This window comes from Phyllopteryx taeniolatus, chromosome 20 (genome assembly GCF_024500385.1).
Source record: "Phyllopteryx taeniolatus isolate TA_2022b chromosome 20, UOR_Ptae_1.2, whole genome shotgun sequence".
Taxonomy (NCBI): Eukaryota; Metazoa; Chordata; class Actinopteri; order Syngnathiformes; family Syngnathidae; genus Phyllopteryx; species Phyllopteryx taeniolatus.
In genome coordinates, this window is record NC_084521.1 from 16919473 (window position 1) to 16934442 (window position 14970).

The window sequence follows — 14970 nt, forward strand, 5'->3', positions numbered from 1 at the left end:
AAAGGATTGTCGGTACCCCCCTACCCACCCTTGAGGACTTGCACGCTGCCAGAACTAAGACAAGAACGTGCAAAATCCTCTCGGACCCGCCGCATCCCGGTCACCGGCTCGTCCGGCTCCTTCCCTCAGGTAGGCGCTAGCGATCAATGCAAACTAGAACTAGCAGACATTCCAACAGCTTCTTCCCTCTTGCCATCAACTTCTTAAACAGCTAACCTACAATTCACTTGCAACATGCTGGCCATTTTTTTTTTTTTGACTTGAGTTCGTTGTCACATTTCTGTCGGGCCAATTACACATGACTCATGCACTCACTGTAGTCGTCTCGCCACGCTGCACCATCTGCATATCTGTTGTTGACCAACACTGGCCACTCATGCCAGAGTAGCATCTGGCCCACTTGCACACTGACCGAGGAGTCTCTGCAACATTTGCACAATCGACATTGTCCCAGATTATCGCGCTAACTGCATACACTCCTTGAAGTCTCATGCTCATTGCACCGGACTATTGTTATATTAGTCATTCAAACTGCTCTAAGTGCAAGAAGACTGCATCTTTTTGCACAATTGTCCCAAAAAAAAATAAAAAAAATACAAATCATTTGTACTGGCATTACCAGATAACTAGCAACCCTTTATTGCTCAGTGACTGTTGTTCTCAGTGTCTTTCTGTCTCAAAAGTGTTCCCTGTCAATTGACCGTCTGCTGTCGTACTCGAGCGGCTCCAACGACCGGAGACAAATTCCTTGTGTGTTTTTTGGACATACTTGGCAAATCAAGATGATTCTGATTCTGAAAGGTTTCGTGTTTTTTTTCCGTTTCCTTTAAAACAATCCAAATTAAACCAAGCGGAACCTCTGAGTGAGGAGGCTAAATCGAGTGGATTCGCCACGCTGCCCCAAGTCTAGAATCCTCATCAATCCGGCCATCTGAAAGCTCGTCGGCGGCGCGCAGGCACGCACCTGCTCCAGCTGCTTCTGGACGGCGGACTGCTGGTCCACGACGTAGCGCAGCTGGGCGGCATCCTCCTCGCCCAGCACACGGCCCGCTTTCTTGGCCGTCCTCTGTTTGGCCGACAGAGCCTTCTTGGTCTTGCGGTGCACGGCGATCTGGTCCTCCAGGAGGCACTGTTGCATCTGCAAGAGTTGCTGCGTCTCCCCCAACCACTCCTCGTACTGACGCCTCTGAGAGTCGTCTGCGGCACAATTGCGTGTCAAAAAAGGGCAAACCGGCATTTCGACAACTTGACACTTGTGCCGGTGAAACTCACTGACAAAGCCGGGTCCGCAGCTGGGAGGGCTGGGCTGGACCGGCTGAGGGGTCAACTCGGCGTCCTGATGAGGAAAGGTGACACTTCCGGTTTTAGCCCGCAAACGCATGTGTTCTATGATAATTCCACCCCCTCGCCCCCAAATGCTGCGGCCCACTAAAGCAAAATCATGCGTCTAGTCTACTTCCCGTTTCTTGCAAAAATATGAATCAAAATTGCTAATTATTTTCACTTGTAATAATGTTGGGACCAAACCCCTTTTTAAGACTATAGTTGAACATCAAAGTATTGTCCTTGACTTCAGATATCGTATGTTGACATGGTTTCATTCATAACGACCTTCTGACGGAAAAAAAAATGAGATCAATTTTGAAATTGCACGCATTGCAGTCATTCGCACCTGTCGTTTGTGCGCAATTGATCAAGTCACACACGTTCCTTAAAAAAGGCGATATGTACTGGGTGGGTGCTCTTTACTGAAACCCGCCAATCCTCATCCGTTCTGGGTCAGAGCACGCGGACAGCTAAGCTACGAATCGATCTTACCTGTTCTGGAGCGCCAGCGTGACCCTAACGAGGAGTGCAAAGGAGGAGGGGGTGTGGTTCACTAAATGGTACCCATTCCTCAAGTGTCTGACGCGTGTTATAAGATTAAAAACTAAAATACGCTCATGTCGTCACCCGGGTTCTGTACTGAGCTGATGTGTCATGGAGATGAATAATAGGTCCCGTCCTGCATGTCTGAAGACCTTCAAGGTGGTTGATGGTGTGTGTGTGTGTGTGTGCGTGAGGTGGGGGGGAAAGAGTACCCACCTGTCCCACTGAAAGAGGAGGCTGCGTTGTGGCCTCGGGAGTGGCGGCGCCAGGAGCCTGATGAAACCTAACATGTATACAACACAGGAAGTGGAACCCGCCAAATCACACAGTCATGTGACCGAGTCAGTGGTGAGCCGGCGCCAGAAGGTCTTCTCCGCTGGCCTAAACACTGTCACAAGGACTGACCTACATGTACTCAATTCTAATATTTATTCCATCAAATTGTATTAACTTGTTCCCAAAAGTCTATTTGTTGCTCTTGGCTGCACTGCCTCCAGGGATTTTTTTTGTCCAATCAGATTTCAGCGTCTTTGTTGCCATGTCCATCTAATCTGCCTTCACAACCAATGTACCTTTTCTAACTTTCCAGGCAAAGGGACTATTTCTTGAACCAATCGCATTTCAAATTTGTACTGACGAGGCTAATGAGCTCACCGCCAATGACATCGGCATTTTTCTATCCGCCGATTGGTTGGTCTGAGCAAAAATGACTGCCGCCAACTTCTACTAGCAAAACATCTGTAGCGATCTGCACAAATGACTACATTTTATAATCAGCATCTCTGCCGAATAGGATGTATTGCTCCATTTTTTAAAAATGTTTTTCATTGTCTTTGCTATGTTACTAGCTCAATATTGATGCGAATGATGTACACGGCACAGTTTTGATGGGTTCTATAAGTGCCAAATGGTAAGCGGTGGATTAATTCCCCACTGAAGGCCGAGGTAACAAAGGCACGGCCCGCCACTGGACCAAGTCATGTTACAGAGCCATGTGACAAGTGGTCCTACCTGTTAACGACCATGTTGTTGAGGCCCAGGTTGCCTTGGCTCATGACCTTGTTGATGCCCTTCAGAGCCACCATCTTGGCCTTCATGATGGGGTCCGAGATGGAGTCAAAGTCTGCTGCACGCCCGCCCACACACACACACACACACACACAGGTTCACAACAACCCAATATATCAAAGGGGCCGATCACGGGACGGGACGGTCGTCATCTTACCCAAATCGGGGATTCCGGGCTCCGAGGTGGACTTCTGTCTGATCAGGGCCTGCATCTGTTTCTGCTGCTGCTGCTCCTGGCGCTCCTGGTCCAGGAGATCCTGCAGCAAGAGAGGCTGCTCCTCCAGAAGCAAAGGTTTGCCTTTGTTCTGGTCCTGGTCCTGGGTCTGAGTCGGCACGTCCCGCTGAGGAGGCTGGGCCTGAGTGTTGAGGAGGAGGCAAGGCTGGGGCAATCGGAGTGACACCGAGTGAGGGCCGGAACCAGACGGAAGACCCTGATGAGCCGACGTGCGCTGAAATGGCAGCGGATGAGTCTGAGGTGGTGGATCAAGGTAAGCCGACGAGGGTCCGGGTGCTCTCCGCTGAAAGTCAGACTGCGGACCTGAAGACACAAAGCCCCGGGTCAACGCTCCGTCCCACCTCCGAGCTGGTAAAACTCACATCCTGATCAGGAGGTTCACCTGGAGCCGGCGTGGGAGTCGCGGCAGAAGACAGAACTTTTCCCTGGGCATGAAGTTCTGGCAAAATCCCAGACACTCCCAACTCCCCCTGATCGGACAGAATTGTTACGTCCAGGTTATTAATATGTAGTACAGTCTTCCCCCGCATATTCGCGTTTCTCTACTTGTGTATTCACCTATTCACAGATTCTTTAATTTTTTTTTTAAAAGTTGTGAGCAGACCAAGACCACAAGAGCCCTGGAGGCGATCTCACGACTGCTTACAAGATTTGAGTTGAGAGGAATGTTAATGGCTGAAAGTCTACCTTAGCGAGGTGCAAAGAGGAGCCGGGCTGAGAGGCTCCAGCTGCCTCAGCCCCAGAAGCTACAGGTAGTCCAAAAACTCCATCTGGTCCAGGGAGCTTTCTCGGTTGTGGAGGGAGATGAAGGGGAGCAGACTGGTCTTGAGGATCTGCCTTGACGCTCTCGTCACCTCCTTTTTTCACCTGACCCAGCACGTTATCCGTCTTTCTGGGTCCGTCCTTCTTGTCCCCCGTGGACTCTCCCAGGTCAAGTTCTTCATTGAACATGTCCTTCTTGTCGTCTAGGTTGAGCTCGGGGTCAGCGTAAGCGATCAGGTCAAACTTCCCCGACAGCAGGAAGTCATCGAGGTGGAGGTCGTTAGCACCCAGGTCCAAGTCTTCTTTGCCTGAAGTGGGACAGGTGAAAGTTCTGGTTATCGGTGCGCTTCATTTGACATCTTGCGCCGCGGGTGTCGACCTCGCGGCCTGGGGCCAGACTGGGCCCCCACATGGTTTCATGTGGCCCGCTCAAGGCAATCGTGTGCACCGACCGACTTCCCGTTTCTTACTAAAATCTGTACCAACACTGCAGACCATCTCCACTTCTAATAAGGGTTGAGATATCGCAAGCATTTAAAATACATCGAAGACTATTTGAATAGGCCTTTTTCATGATCTAATTTCAAAAGTAGTCATGCATCAGTTTGTTGTGTTGATATGCTTTCACGGTCAAAACGGTCCTCTGAGGGAAAGCACAACTATGACGTGTCCCGAGACAAAAATGAGCTTGGGACCGGTGTCTTACGTTGACTCTTACCATCTTCCGGATCCAGGTTGAGATTGAGGTCAACTAGATCTTTCACCTCCACATCTTCCAGATCTTTGACCGCAGAGTCCACCCCTTCAAGGTGCTCGTCCATGCCCTCGGCTCCTTGGAGTGCCGCGTCGTTGCCCGGACCCAACGCCGGGGCTTGGACCAGGTTTTGCTGATTCTGCTGGTTCAACGGCAGCATCAGGAGCATGGGCCGGCCCGTCGCAGTCTCCCCCGTCCGGGCTCCCAGACTGGGCTTGGCAGCTGGCGGGGGGGTCTCGGAGACTGGGCCGACCGTGAGGGAGAAGGGCAGTCTCAAGCGGTTCTCCGCAGCGCGGTGGCGAAGCTCAATGTAGGGTTGACCCATGATGCTGTGCTGCTGCACAGAGAGCGCGGGGGGGACGGGAAAAGCCTGGGGGGCGACTGCTCACACGCAAAAGAGTTGAGTCTTCCATTAGTGGAGCAAATGCAGTGAAGAACAACAGGTCAAGTTACTTGCGCTCGTCTCACCTGACACGATGTGAGGGTGCGGGCTGGTGGCAGTCAGGTGACGGATGGCGATCAACTCACCCTGCACCGGCTTCCTCATCGGGACCGGGGCTACCCTGGGGCCTGCGAGCCCAGCGCCGGGCACCAACGCCAGGGGGGGGCGCGGGAAGGAGTCCTGCAACCCAAACCTGAACGGGAGAGCGCTCAAAATGGTGACACACGCACGAGCCATTTGGCAAATGTTATCTCTGCTGCCCGGCTCACCTCAACGGCGTTGCGCTCTGCACGGGAAAACCAGACGCACTGGGGGTCAACCCTCTCGGCTGTTCCCCTGGAAAAGCTCCAGGATAAACTCCAGCTGGCCTGGGAAGACGCAGCGTGCCAGGGTAAGGCGGCGGGGGACGTCCAAACACGTCCGTCGGAGAGGTGGCGGTGGCGTCCTGGAGCCAGCGATGGGGTGTCGCTGCGCCGGCGGCCGGACCGGGTGTGACTACCGAGGGTCCGGCCTCCTGAAGGCCTTTGTCCTGCCGCAGTGCGCTCTTCTGCTGCTGCTGCCTAAGGATGAGCTGGCGCAGCCTCTGACGCTGCGGCACACCAACAATACGTTAAGCGGTCGACTTGTTCCTGAGCCCGCGGAGCAATATCTGCCGGCAACCGCCATTCAAAATGAGAATATTTGCGTAAAGGCAATAACATACACCAGTTTGAACATGAAATATATTGTCTTTGTAATGTATTCAAATGAATAGAATACAAGAAGTTGCAAAAAGATTTGCAACTTCTTGTATTCTGTCACAGTTCATTGGAATCGGGGTTTGTACATTTAGAAAACACAGCTTAAGGTCCATGTACTAGGACACGCTTTGTCCTCGTGATTAGGACAACTTGATATCACAATGAATTGGGACAAAATTCACAAACACCACCATTGTGCCTCAGCAGCGGGTAAGCAAAGGAATCCAATCAAATCAAATCAGTTACTTTTTGTGCCAGAATCCTGAGCTCTGGTACGTACCCGTCAAAATAAAAGGCGACAAGCTTAAAACAGCTTAAAACATCAACCCTCTGATGTGATAAAACAGTCCCAAACAACAATTTGAACAATGCTATATTTCACTTTTAGTTCACCACACATTGCCTTTTAGTTCATAGGTTTGATATTGATAATGGTTACAAAGAAAATGGATGTTCATAATTTGGACACCCTTTATTTAAACCATGCAAACTTTTTTGACCCAGCCCCCAAAATAAGGAACCAGAATCGCTCAAATTCAAACGATGCCCAACCCGACTTACTAGTGAGGACAAAGAGCATACTAGTACAGGGACTTTAAGCTTGACATGAAGGCTGAAGAAAAACAAAAACTTTTCCATAACTGCAGTCCTACCTGTTTCAGTTTCTCCTCTGAGTCACCAAGCTGTGGAAGCAGGCACAGTGGTCCTTCTAAAGAAGTCACACCTACTGCCACCATGTCATTTGCTGCCATCTTGTCCATCTGGGAGGGTCCGCAGGTGACATGACCTGATGAGAATCTGTCGTCAGATGCCCCAAGGTGCTTTGGGGTCTGGCTACTCGCAGGGGTCCTGGGAAAGGAGTCCTGCTGTGGCGACTGACAAGAACAAAGGGAAGGAGAAGAGACCACACATCAGCGTTTGTAGACAATAGGTGCTAGGGTGCTTCCGGGTGGCACATAGTGATTGAGTGAAAAACATGACAAAAACTGGTGTTTGGGGTTGTGCCACCGCTTATACCAGGAAGGTTCCCTTTTTTTTTTGAAATCATAAAAAAAAATAATAAATGAATCCAGCAGAACGTGGTGAGGAGGGTAAATGGAGCTGATATTGTAAATAGCTGTACAGAGAGGCTCACAAGAATGCCAGGAAGTGTAATAGTCATGGGACAAACAAACCTTCAGGTTTATGGAAAGCATTCCGCACATGTACAGTATGTAGAAAACATCTTTTGAGTCATTCACGCAAAAACAAAACAAAAAAATCATAGCAAGCCTGCTAGCTCACGTCAGCGCCACATGCCACTGTATCCATTTCAGCGTCAAAAGAAAATGTCTGTGCCATTCACCCGAGCAACAGAAAAGTCAATTAATGAGCAACAGAACATTTGATTCATTAGCCAATCTCTCAATGACCATTTTAATCATGTCTGAATTTCCATCACATCTATTTGTAAATGTTGGGTTTACTTGTTGTAATGTCTAATATAATTGCCATTCAGTCGACCTTTCAAGCATCCATCCATCCATTATCCTCACAAGGGTCGTGGGAGCGCCGGAGCCTATCCCAGCTATCGTCGGGCAGGAGGCGGTGGACACCCTGAACCGGTCGCCAGCCAATCGCAGGGCACATACAAACAAACAAACAACCATCCGCACTCATATTCACACCCACGGGCAATTGAGAGTCTTCAATTAACCCAGCATGCATGTTTTTGGGATGTGGGAGGAAACCGGAGTGTCCGGAGAACATGCAAGCTCCACACAGGCGGGGCCCCGCGGGGATTGAACCCCGATGACAGAGAGAGAGAGAAGGCTAAAATCATCTTGAAAGCCAAGGGACCATATGCACGGCGTTAGCCGTGTCCATAAATGACATGCTACTAGGATCCCATCTGGTGGAAAAATACTTAAGAGAGAATAACATTGAATATTTGGTGGCCTAACCCTTACTTCCAAAAACTGCATTAAGCCTGTGACCCAACTGTTGCATTCTTCATTTGAAATGCCAGGCCTTTACCTCAGCCTCTTTCAGTTCTTGTTTGTTTCTGTGGGTTTCTCCCTTAAGTCTCCTCTTCAGGAGGTCAAATGCATGCTCTATTGGGTTAAAGTCTGGTGATTGACTTGGCCAGTCTAAGACCCTCCACTTTTTCCCCCTGATAAAGTCCTTTGTTGTGTTGGCAGTGCGTTTTGGGTCATTGTCCTGTTGCATGATGAAGCTTCTCTTGATTTAGTTTGGATGCATTTTCTGTAAATTGCCAGACAAAATGGTTTTGTAAACTTCAGAATTCATTCTTGAGTTCAATCATCAAAGACTTGTGAGCCCGTTCCAGAAGCAGCCATGCAAGCCCAAGCCATGACATTACCTCCAACATGCTTCACAGATCATCTTGTGATCCAAAACATTAAGAAGATCCTTTCTTTCGCCATACTTTGGCCTTTCGATCACTTTGGTAGAGGTTCATCTTGGTCTCATCAGTTGATAAAACTTTGTTCCAAAACCTTTGTGGCTCATCTCTGTACTTCTTTCCAAAATCCAATCTGGCCTTCCGATTGTTTTTGCTAATGAATGGTTTGCATCTTGTGGTATGGCCTGTATATTTCTTCTCTCGAAGTCTTCTTCGAACAGTGGATTGCGATAGCATCACCCATGCCATGTGGAGGTTGGCAGCGAGGTCACCGACTGTTGTCTTTGAGCGTGTCTTCACAGCTCTCACGATGTTTCTGTCATCAACTGCTGTCCACACCCTTGGCCAACCTGTTCGATGTCTGCTGCTCAGTACACCGGTAGTTTTTCTTTTTCAGGAGATTCCAAATTGTTGTATTGGCTATGCACAATGTTTGTGCAATAGCGCTGATCCATTTTCCCTGTTCTCTCTGCTTCCAAATAGTTTGCTTTTCTCCCATAGACAGCTCTCTGGTCTTCATGTTTGCTTCACAGCAAATGCAGTATTCACAGGTGACACCCAAAGCCAAAAATAAGCACTATCTAATGTTTAAGCGATCAATCTAAAAGGCAACTAAAAACACCCATCAGTCACATGTTCCAATACTTTGAAATAAAAATGGGTGGCTTCAAACAAAAGGTGCTCTGTCCGAAGTTGTTTTAACAATACCATGAAACAAAAGCTGGAATTCTAAACATTTGTCTCCTATTCATCTTTTGATCTGAAACCCAAATGTCTTCAGTATACAACAAAAACAAAAGGACTTGACCTCGGAGTTCCAATACTTTTGGAGGGGACTGGATATAAATAGTGCCATCACACACGCGGTTTTGATTTGCAACATGCTTCCCACATTGTCACTCTGCATTCGACCGGCGACCGGAAGTTAGCACGGCACCGTACCACAAATGGGTGTTGCATGCATCAAGTCCATTTCCCTATTTTCTTCATCACTTTGCTTTGGTCAGGTCAATTTGTTTAGCAACAGTTCCACCCGGAAGTGGCATCAAAACGAAAGGTTGTACACGATACATGGCTGTTGTTGACAGCGAGTGAGATGAGGTGAAGAGATGTGATGGAGAGTTGAGAGACGAGGTGAGATGAAGAGAGGTGAGGAGAGACCCAGAGAGACGAGGTGAGGCGAGACGAGGCGAGCTGACGAGAGAGGAGGTGGGATGAAGAAATGAGGGCAGGTGGAGAGAGAGAGAGGAGATGGTGAAGAAAGATGAGATGTCAAGAATTTTGCCATCATAATGAAAATTGCAGCCTGGGCGGGGTCCCTCCATCTGCAGTCCATTTTCAGGGTTTCTTTTTCCCCCCGAAATGGTGTTTTGAGTTTGAGGTAATGAGGTGAGATGAAGCAAAATGAGATGAAGAGATGAGATGAGATGAGATGAGCTAAAGAGCTGGGGCTCCCATTACCTGCTTATGAGTCACCGTCCCGCCACCAAGGTCCCGACCAATAGAAGATCTCCCGAGTTGAGGAGCGAAGGTCTCCACTTGGGCCTGGCCAAAAGTTTCGGGGGCCTTCTGAGGGTGGGGAGTGGGGGGTTGATGGACGTAAGGGTCCGGCGAGGGGCGCGGGGTACCGGGGGCTCTGGCGTAGGGGTCGGAGGTCAGCGTGCCACCCGGCGATCTCGGGAAGCGCTCGGGAACCGAGGGGCGTGGCGCGCCAGTGTTTGAAGAGTAGGGGTCCAATGCGGGATGGGAGGGGGACGGGCGGCGGCCGGTCACCATCTTCAAGTGGTCGAGGCAGAGCGCGGGCGACGTGCTAAGGCTCGGGTTGGTGTTCGGGAGGTACAAGCTGTCACTGTGTGGGCCAGAAGTTGGAGAGTTGGTGTAGGCATCGTGTGAGGGCTGGGAAGGCAAAGAGGACTGCTGGACGATGGGCTCAGCCATCTGCTGGCTATTGTCAACTCTGGGGGTCCCGAGTGTGGGGGCGTAAGGGCTGCGCTGAGGGGAGCCCAGGCCAGAATGAAAGGCGGGATCCTGAGGCTGAGGGAGGCTGAGGTCTGCGGGTCTGGACGGGTCCCTCCTGGTGCCAAACAACTCCTGTTGCAGCTGGTTTTGGGGCGGCATGGGGGCTTTAAACACCCCCCCTTGGACCTGAGACCTGTGGTACACCTGGGAGCCAGAGGGGGGGCTCTTCATAGCCGCTCTGCTGTGCTGCAGGCCTGAATGGGGGGAAAAAACTAGAGACCGTCAGAGGCAGGACATGGTTGGGGGGAAGACACCGTGGGGATGGGGGGGGACAGGTTACCTGGCTGGGGTGCGAGGGTCCTTGAAGCATCAGAGGCTTTCGAGTCTGGCGAGGGTGCGGGAGAACCCAGGGCGGGGGAGACGCTGAGCAGGGGGCAGCGCTGAACGGAGGCGGGCCGAGGGGTTCCCGCCGGCTTACTGTAGGGGTCCCAGGGTGACGTGGGGCGGGACGAAGGAGGGGAGAACACTTGGGGGGAGGACGGGGGCTGCTGGAGGGGGGAGGAGGAGTGAGGGGAGCGGGGGGAGTGAGGAAGCGAGGAGTAGCCAGAAGGCGGCGGGACTTGCGGTCTGAGGAACACGTTGTCAGCCAATGACGAGCCTTGGAGGAGGTTCTGTCGGGCCTGAACGTCCGGCGACACGTCCGGCTGCTGATTTGCTGAGAGCTGCTGCCGCTGCTGCTCATTCTTCACTTGCTCCAGCTTCTGGGTGGCTTCCATCTTGGCCTGCTGCTTGCTCTTCTGACGCATTTGCTGAGGACACAAGACAGAGCGGCAAAGGGGTGGGGACACATCAGCGTCAGGTGGACAAACACGGCAGCTTTCAACCTGCTAGCTAAAAGAGCCCAGCTTCGATCGCCACCCCTCAAGATCCCCAACTTCTTGAGCGTGAGTGCGCGTATGCATGAACATGACATCACTCTGGCAGGATGTGGAGCCGAAGACAATCCTGGCGGGTGGTCCTGCTCGCAGGTGGAGTACCCCCCTCCCCCCCCCCGTATGTAACACGTAATGAAGTGGAGCGGCGCGCGTCGTGGACACGGCCGGCTCACAGCTTCATCACGACACGTCTTCGCGGGCTTGTAAGAGGTCGCTCTGACCGAGAAACTCGACTGTCACTTGCATCCATGGACCTGAAATCCGCATGTCACGGGGCGGGGTTGCCAGTGTGGGAGTCGGCTCGGGGAATTCAACTAGCGACCCGGTGATTACCGCACAGCCGCCGTAGCGGCGAGTCATGCAGATGGAGGGCATTTGGAGTAACGCGATGCAGGTGACCAATGAGAGCGAGCGGTGCGGCTCTGCAGTAATCAGCCCTGCTGTCCGCCTCCCCGCCCGCACAGGAAGAGGATTTCAGGGGGTCATGGATGCAGGACGTCAGGAAGAGGTTGACCTCATCAGGAAGAGGTTGACCTTGAGAGCTTACCGGAGCCTCTTTGCCACCTCCTGCTAGAGATGCCTGGAAGGGACAATCTTTATCTGTATTTTCCTGCCTCTTCTTACCGGCTCGCCATCTGTCTTTTACCTCTCCCTTTTCAATGACACATCAGAGACATTAGTAGAGGAGGCGGGAGCGACGCTCGACACCATTCACACAATCATCAGCATCATCGTCATCGTCATCACCATCCCGCTGACATGCAGCCCTGTGGTTACCATGGAAACAACAGCACCCCACCACAGCGGAGCAACAAACTAACTCACCTGTCTTAACTTCCACTCCTGCTCCTGCTGCGACTCTCTGGGCCTGAGCGGGTCCTTCAGCGCCAAGTCGGCGTCCGGGGAGACGGCGTCGTACGGTCCTTGAAGCGGTGGCGGCTGGGAGGGTTGTGCACGCTTCGGGGGCTCGCTGGACATGTGGACCTTGCTGATGCGCTGAGCCGCACGGTTGTCGCGCGCATGTTGCTGCAAGACAAGACACCGTCAGGACACGCAGATGTCGGCGCGACCGCCACGATGACGCCGACGATGATGCACTTACCACGTAAGGCGCTCTGTCCTGAGAGCTGGCCTTCCTCCAGAGCTTGGCAATCTGCTTCACTCTTGTGGACCACTCTGACAGACAGACAGAAAACATCGACCTAAGCGAAGTATGGAACATTCATCAAGACGTTCGCAAGCATCTTAAAAAACCGTTGCAGTCGCTCGAAACCGACTGGAATGGACCGACACAAAAAATGACAGATGGCGACTCACACACACACACACACACGCACGCTGACTGACTGACTGACTTGATCTACCGACACACTGCGACGGGAAACTGCGACCCTCCATTGGGTTTTGAGGCTCCAAGTACAGCACATTGCACGGTATGAATTATTAAGCCATAAAACCAGAATGTGATGTTCAAGGAAGAAGCTGACTGCTACAAGTGGGCGATTTTGGGAGGCTGCCTCACTCCCATTCACTGACTGTACCCAGTGCGCCATAAATAGTTTCTTTTATTACCAAACATTTCATTTTTCAGAGAAAAAGTATCGTAAAGGAGCATTACACCTTGGTTTTGGGGCTTTTTCGAGGGGAAAAACAAAATGGAGTAACTTTTAAGGCGAGGCGGTGATGAGTGCTGTACAAAAAGCAACAGAATGCATGTACATTTCAAAGAGAAAGCTGTTTGCTTCAGCCATTGGGCGCACAGAATGCACACGTTTTGTTGTGTTTGTCATGTAAACTTGCGCTCGCTCTGAAAATCCTTTGCCATGTTGACTGTGTGCGTACCAGGGTACTGCTCCCTCAGATGGGGGAAGTTGGTATTGCAATAGAGCACAGGCGCAACTGTGGCCTGCTCCCCCAGAGCCTCCTCCTTCTCCCACTTCAACATGCTCCTCTGAGCCGTCGACATGGCGTCGTGCTCGCCCTCCCCCGCCGCCTGATTGGTTGGGAGCAGGCAAGGGGTGGCGCCACAGAAGGCCCCCCCCGGCATCACGTCTACGTCGGGGGCGCGGCCCGCCACGCCGTTCAGTAGCGCCAGACGAGGAAACGCGCCGACACCTGCTGAGACACACGCCGCAGTCAGCAACATGCCCTCCACCTGTGTGCGCGTGTACCTGTGTGCGGCTTGCCACCTGCTGCAGCGTGTGCGTGTTGGTTGTGTTGCTCGCTGGCGTCCGGGCTGAGTACAGCAGTGAAGAGTTCTTCCACGTCCTTCCCTTCCAGCTCTGCGCGCACGTCGAGACGACAAGTGTAAGTAAGCACCTCGCGGAAATGTGTGCTGTGTGGTGCAGTTGAGATGACGCTTTTGAGGGCTCGTACCTGGAATCTTGTACAATTTGCTCAGGATGGCACCTGGAACGACCCAAAAAGAAACATTAATAAATACAGAAATAAATAAGAGCCGTCAAAAAACAGGTTCAGGGACAGCTTTTTCCCCAATCGCCGTCCACTTTGAAGGACAAATGTCGCGTGTACGCGAGCATCGGACGTTGAACTCACCGTCTGTCACCATCTTGTCCAGCTCGGGGTTTAAGATGGCGTCCAGAGGCTCTTCGTGCAACGCTCTCTGAGCCTGCCCGCCACTTCCTGTCAGCTCAGAGGTCGGCAAGGGGCCAGCTGAGAGACAACACCGACATTTGCTCGGTCAGGTGGGGAGGAGGAGGAAGACTCTGCATCTACGCGTTGTCATGAAAGCGTTTGTGTGTGCTTTCATGTCAAGGATCCAGTGAAGCTCCTCAAAAGAAAGCCGCCAGTCATCGCCAGGCGACAGCCAGCCAGAGACGGACCACGACAAAAGCGGCCATACGGGCCCAGCACAAGTCTGAACACGACCGACCGATAAATCGAAACCTCGCACAACCTGACGGGAAGAGGAGGAGCAAGAGACGACACGGATTTCCTGGGGCTACAAGACAAAGCCACTCACCAGATTCTCCAACTTTCTATCTCGATCCACCAATTAGGGAGCAGACACCAAGCTTCTCTCCAAAGCGACCAATGAGAGAGCACACACCGAGATTCTATCGAAAGCGAACTTTGCAGGTCAACTTCATTTGACCTGATGGAAACCTTCGAATGCCTTTTGCACACCAGGTGTTTGAGCCATGAAGTGTTCCAAGGACGCCCACGTCTACACCTTTCTGTGACTCCTCCAGTCTCTGCTGATGACACTTTGTAACACTAAGCTCAGTAGCCACTTCCTGTTTGAAGCCTCGTACTGCTGAGGCGTAATCGTTAGGCGTCGTCTCGGTCTTTTGATCTCAAATGCATGATGAACACGGCAACGTATTATTATTATTATTATGTTCTTTTTATCTTTATGTATTATTTTTCCATCCACGGATCAAACAACTGATGCGAATTTTGCCGTTCGGCAAATTGCGCAAAAAGCAGTAAAACATTGAGAACAGTTGCAAGCGAATGATAAAAGTTTACGCAAGGTCAAATGAGGTTGACCTGTGAAAGTTAAGAGTTCATTTTAGGCTCATCCTGAAATTTCACCCGAAAGCCCAATAAGAGAATTGTGAATTTGGATCATTGACAAGCTCAACAAAGCTTTGTTTTGTTCGGTTTCATAAGGAGGAATGAAGAGAGGAAAGGGGCGGCGAAAGGATGACGGCGAGCGCCCCTCGTACCTGCGTGTCCCGTGGCCAGAATGTGAGGGTGCGTGTCGAGAACGTCACGCAGATCCACCAGCGCGTCATCCGACAACGCTGCAACGATGTCACAATGACGTCAGCGCAGT

The 14970-nt window shown here is 51.5% G+C and overlaps 1 protein-coding gene across 11 annotated transcripts in view; it reads right to left on the reverse strand.

The window, feature by feature from the left end:
- LOC133470583 (histone-lysine N-methyltransferase 2C-like) overlaps positions 1–14970 on the reverse strand; it is a 69434-nt gene that overhangs the window by 17312 nt on the left and 37152 nt on the right. For 5 of the 11 annotated variants that reach the window (XM_061759131.1, XM_061759135.1, XM_061759129.1 and 2 more), the window contains 21 exons: positions 14861–14938; positions 13725–13841; positions 13545–13577; positions 13358–13450; positions 13011–13286; positions 12271–12344; positions 11994–12194; positions 11716–11820; positions 10574–11042; positions 9736–10487; positions 6524–6745; positions 5400–5719; positions 5157–5323; positions 4653–5069; positions 3860–4242; positions 3555–3642; positions 3095–3475; positions 2881–2995; positions 2086–2152; positions 1273–1336; positions 965–1197 (listed from right to left, as the gene is read on the reverse strand). In XM_061759131.1, the coding sequence (XP_061615115.1) occupies positions 965–1197; positions 1273–1336; positions 2086–2152; positions 2881–2995; positions 3095–3475; positions 3555–3642; positions 3860–4242; positions 4653–5069; positions 5157–5323; positions 5400–5719; positions 6524–6745; positions 9736–10487; positions 10574–11042; positions 11716–11820; positions 11994–12194; positions 12271–12344; positions 13011–13286; positions 13358–13450; positions 13545–13577; positions 13725–13841; positions 14861–14938 (4655 nt within the window). The remainder of the gene's footprint in view (positions 1–964; positions 1198–1272; positions 1337–2085; positions 2153–2880; positions 2996–3094; positions 3476–3554; positions 3643–3859; positions 4243–4652; positions 5070–5156; positions 5324–5399; positions 5720–6523; positions 6746–9735; positions 10488–10573; positions 11043–11715; positions 11821–11993; positions 12195–12270; positions 12345–13010; positions 13287–13357; positions 13451–13544; positions 13578–13724; positions 13842–14860; positions 14939–14970) is intronic. The other 6 variants (XM_061759132.1, XM_061759130.1, XM_061759133.1 and 3 more) reach the window with 6 other exon arrangements.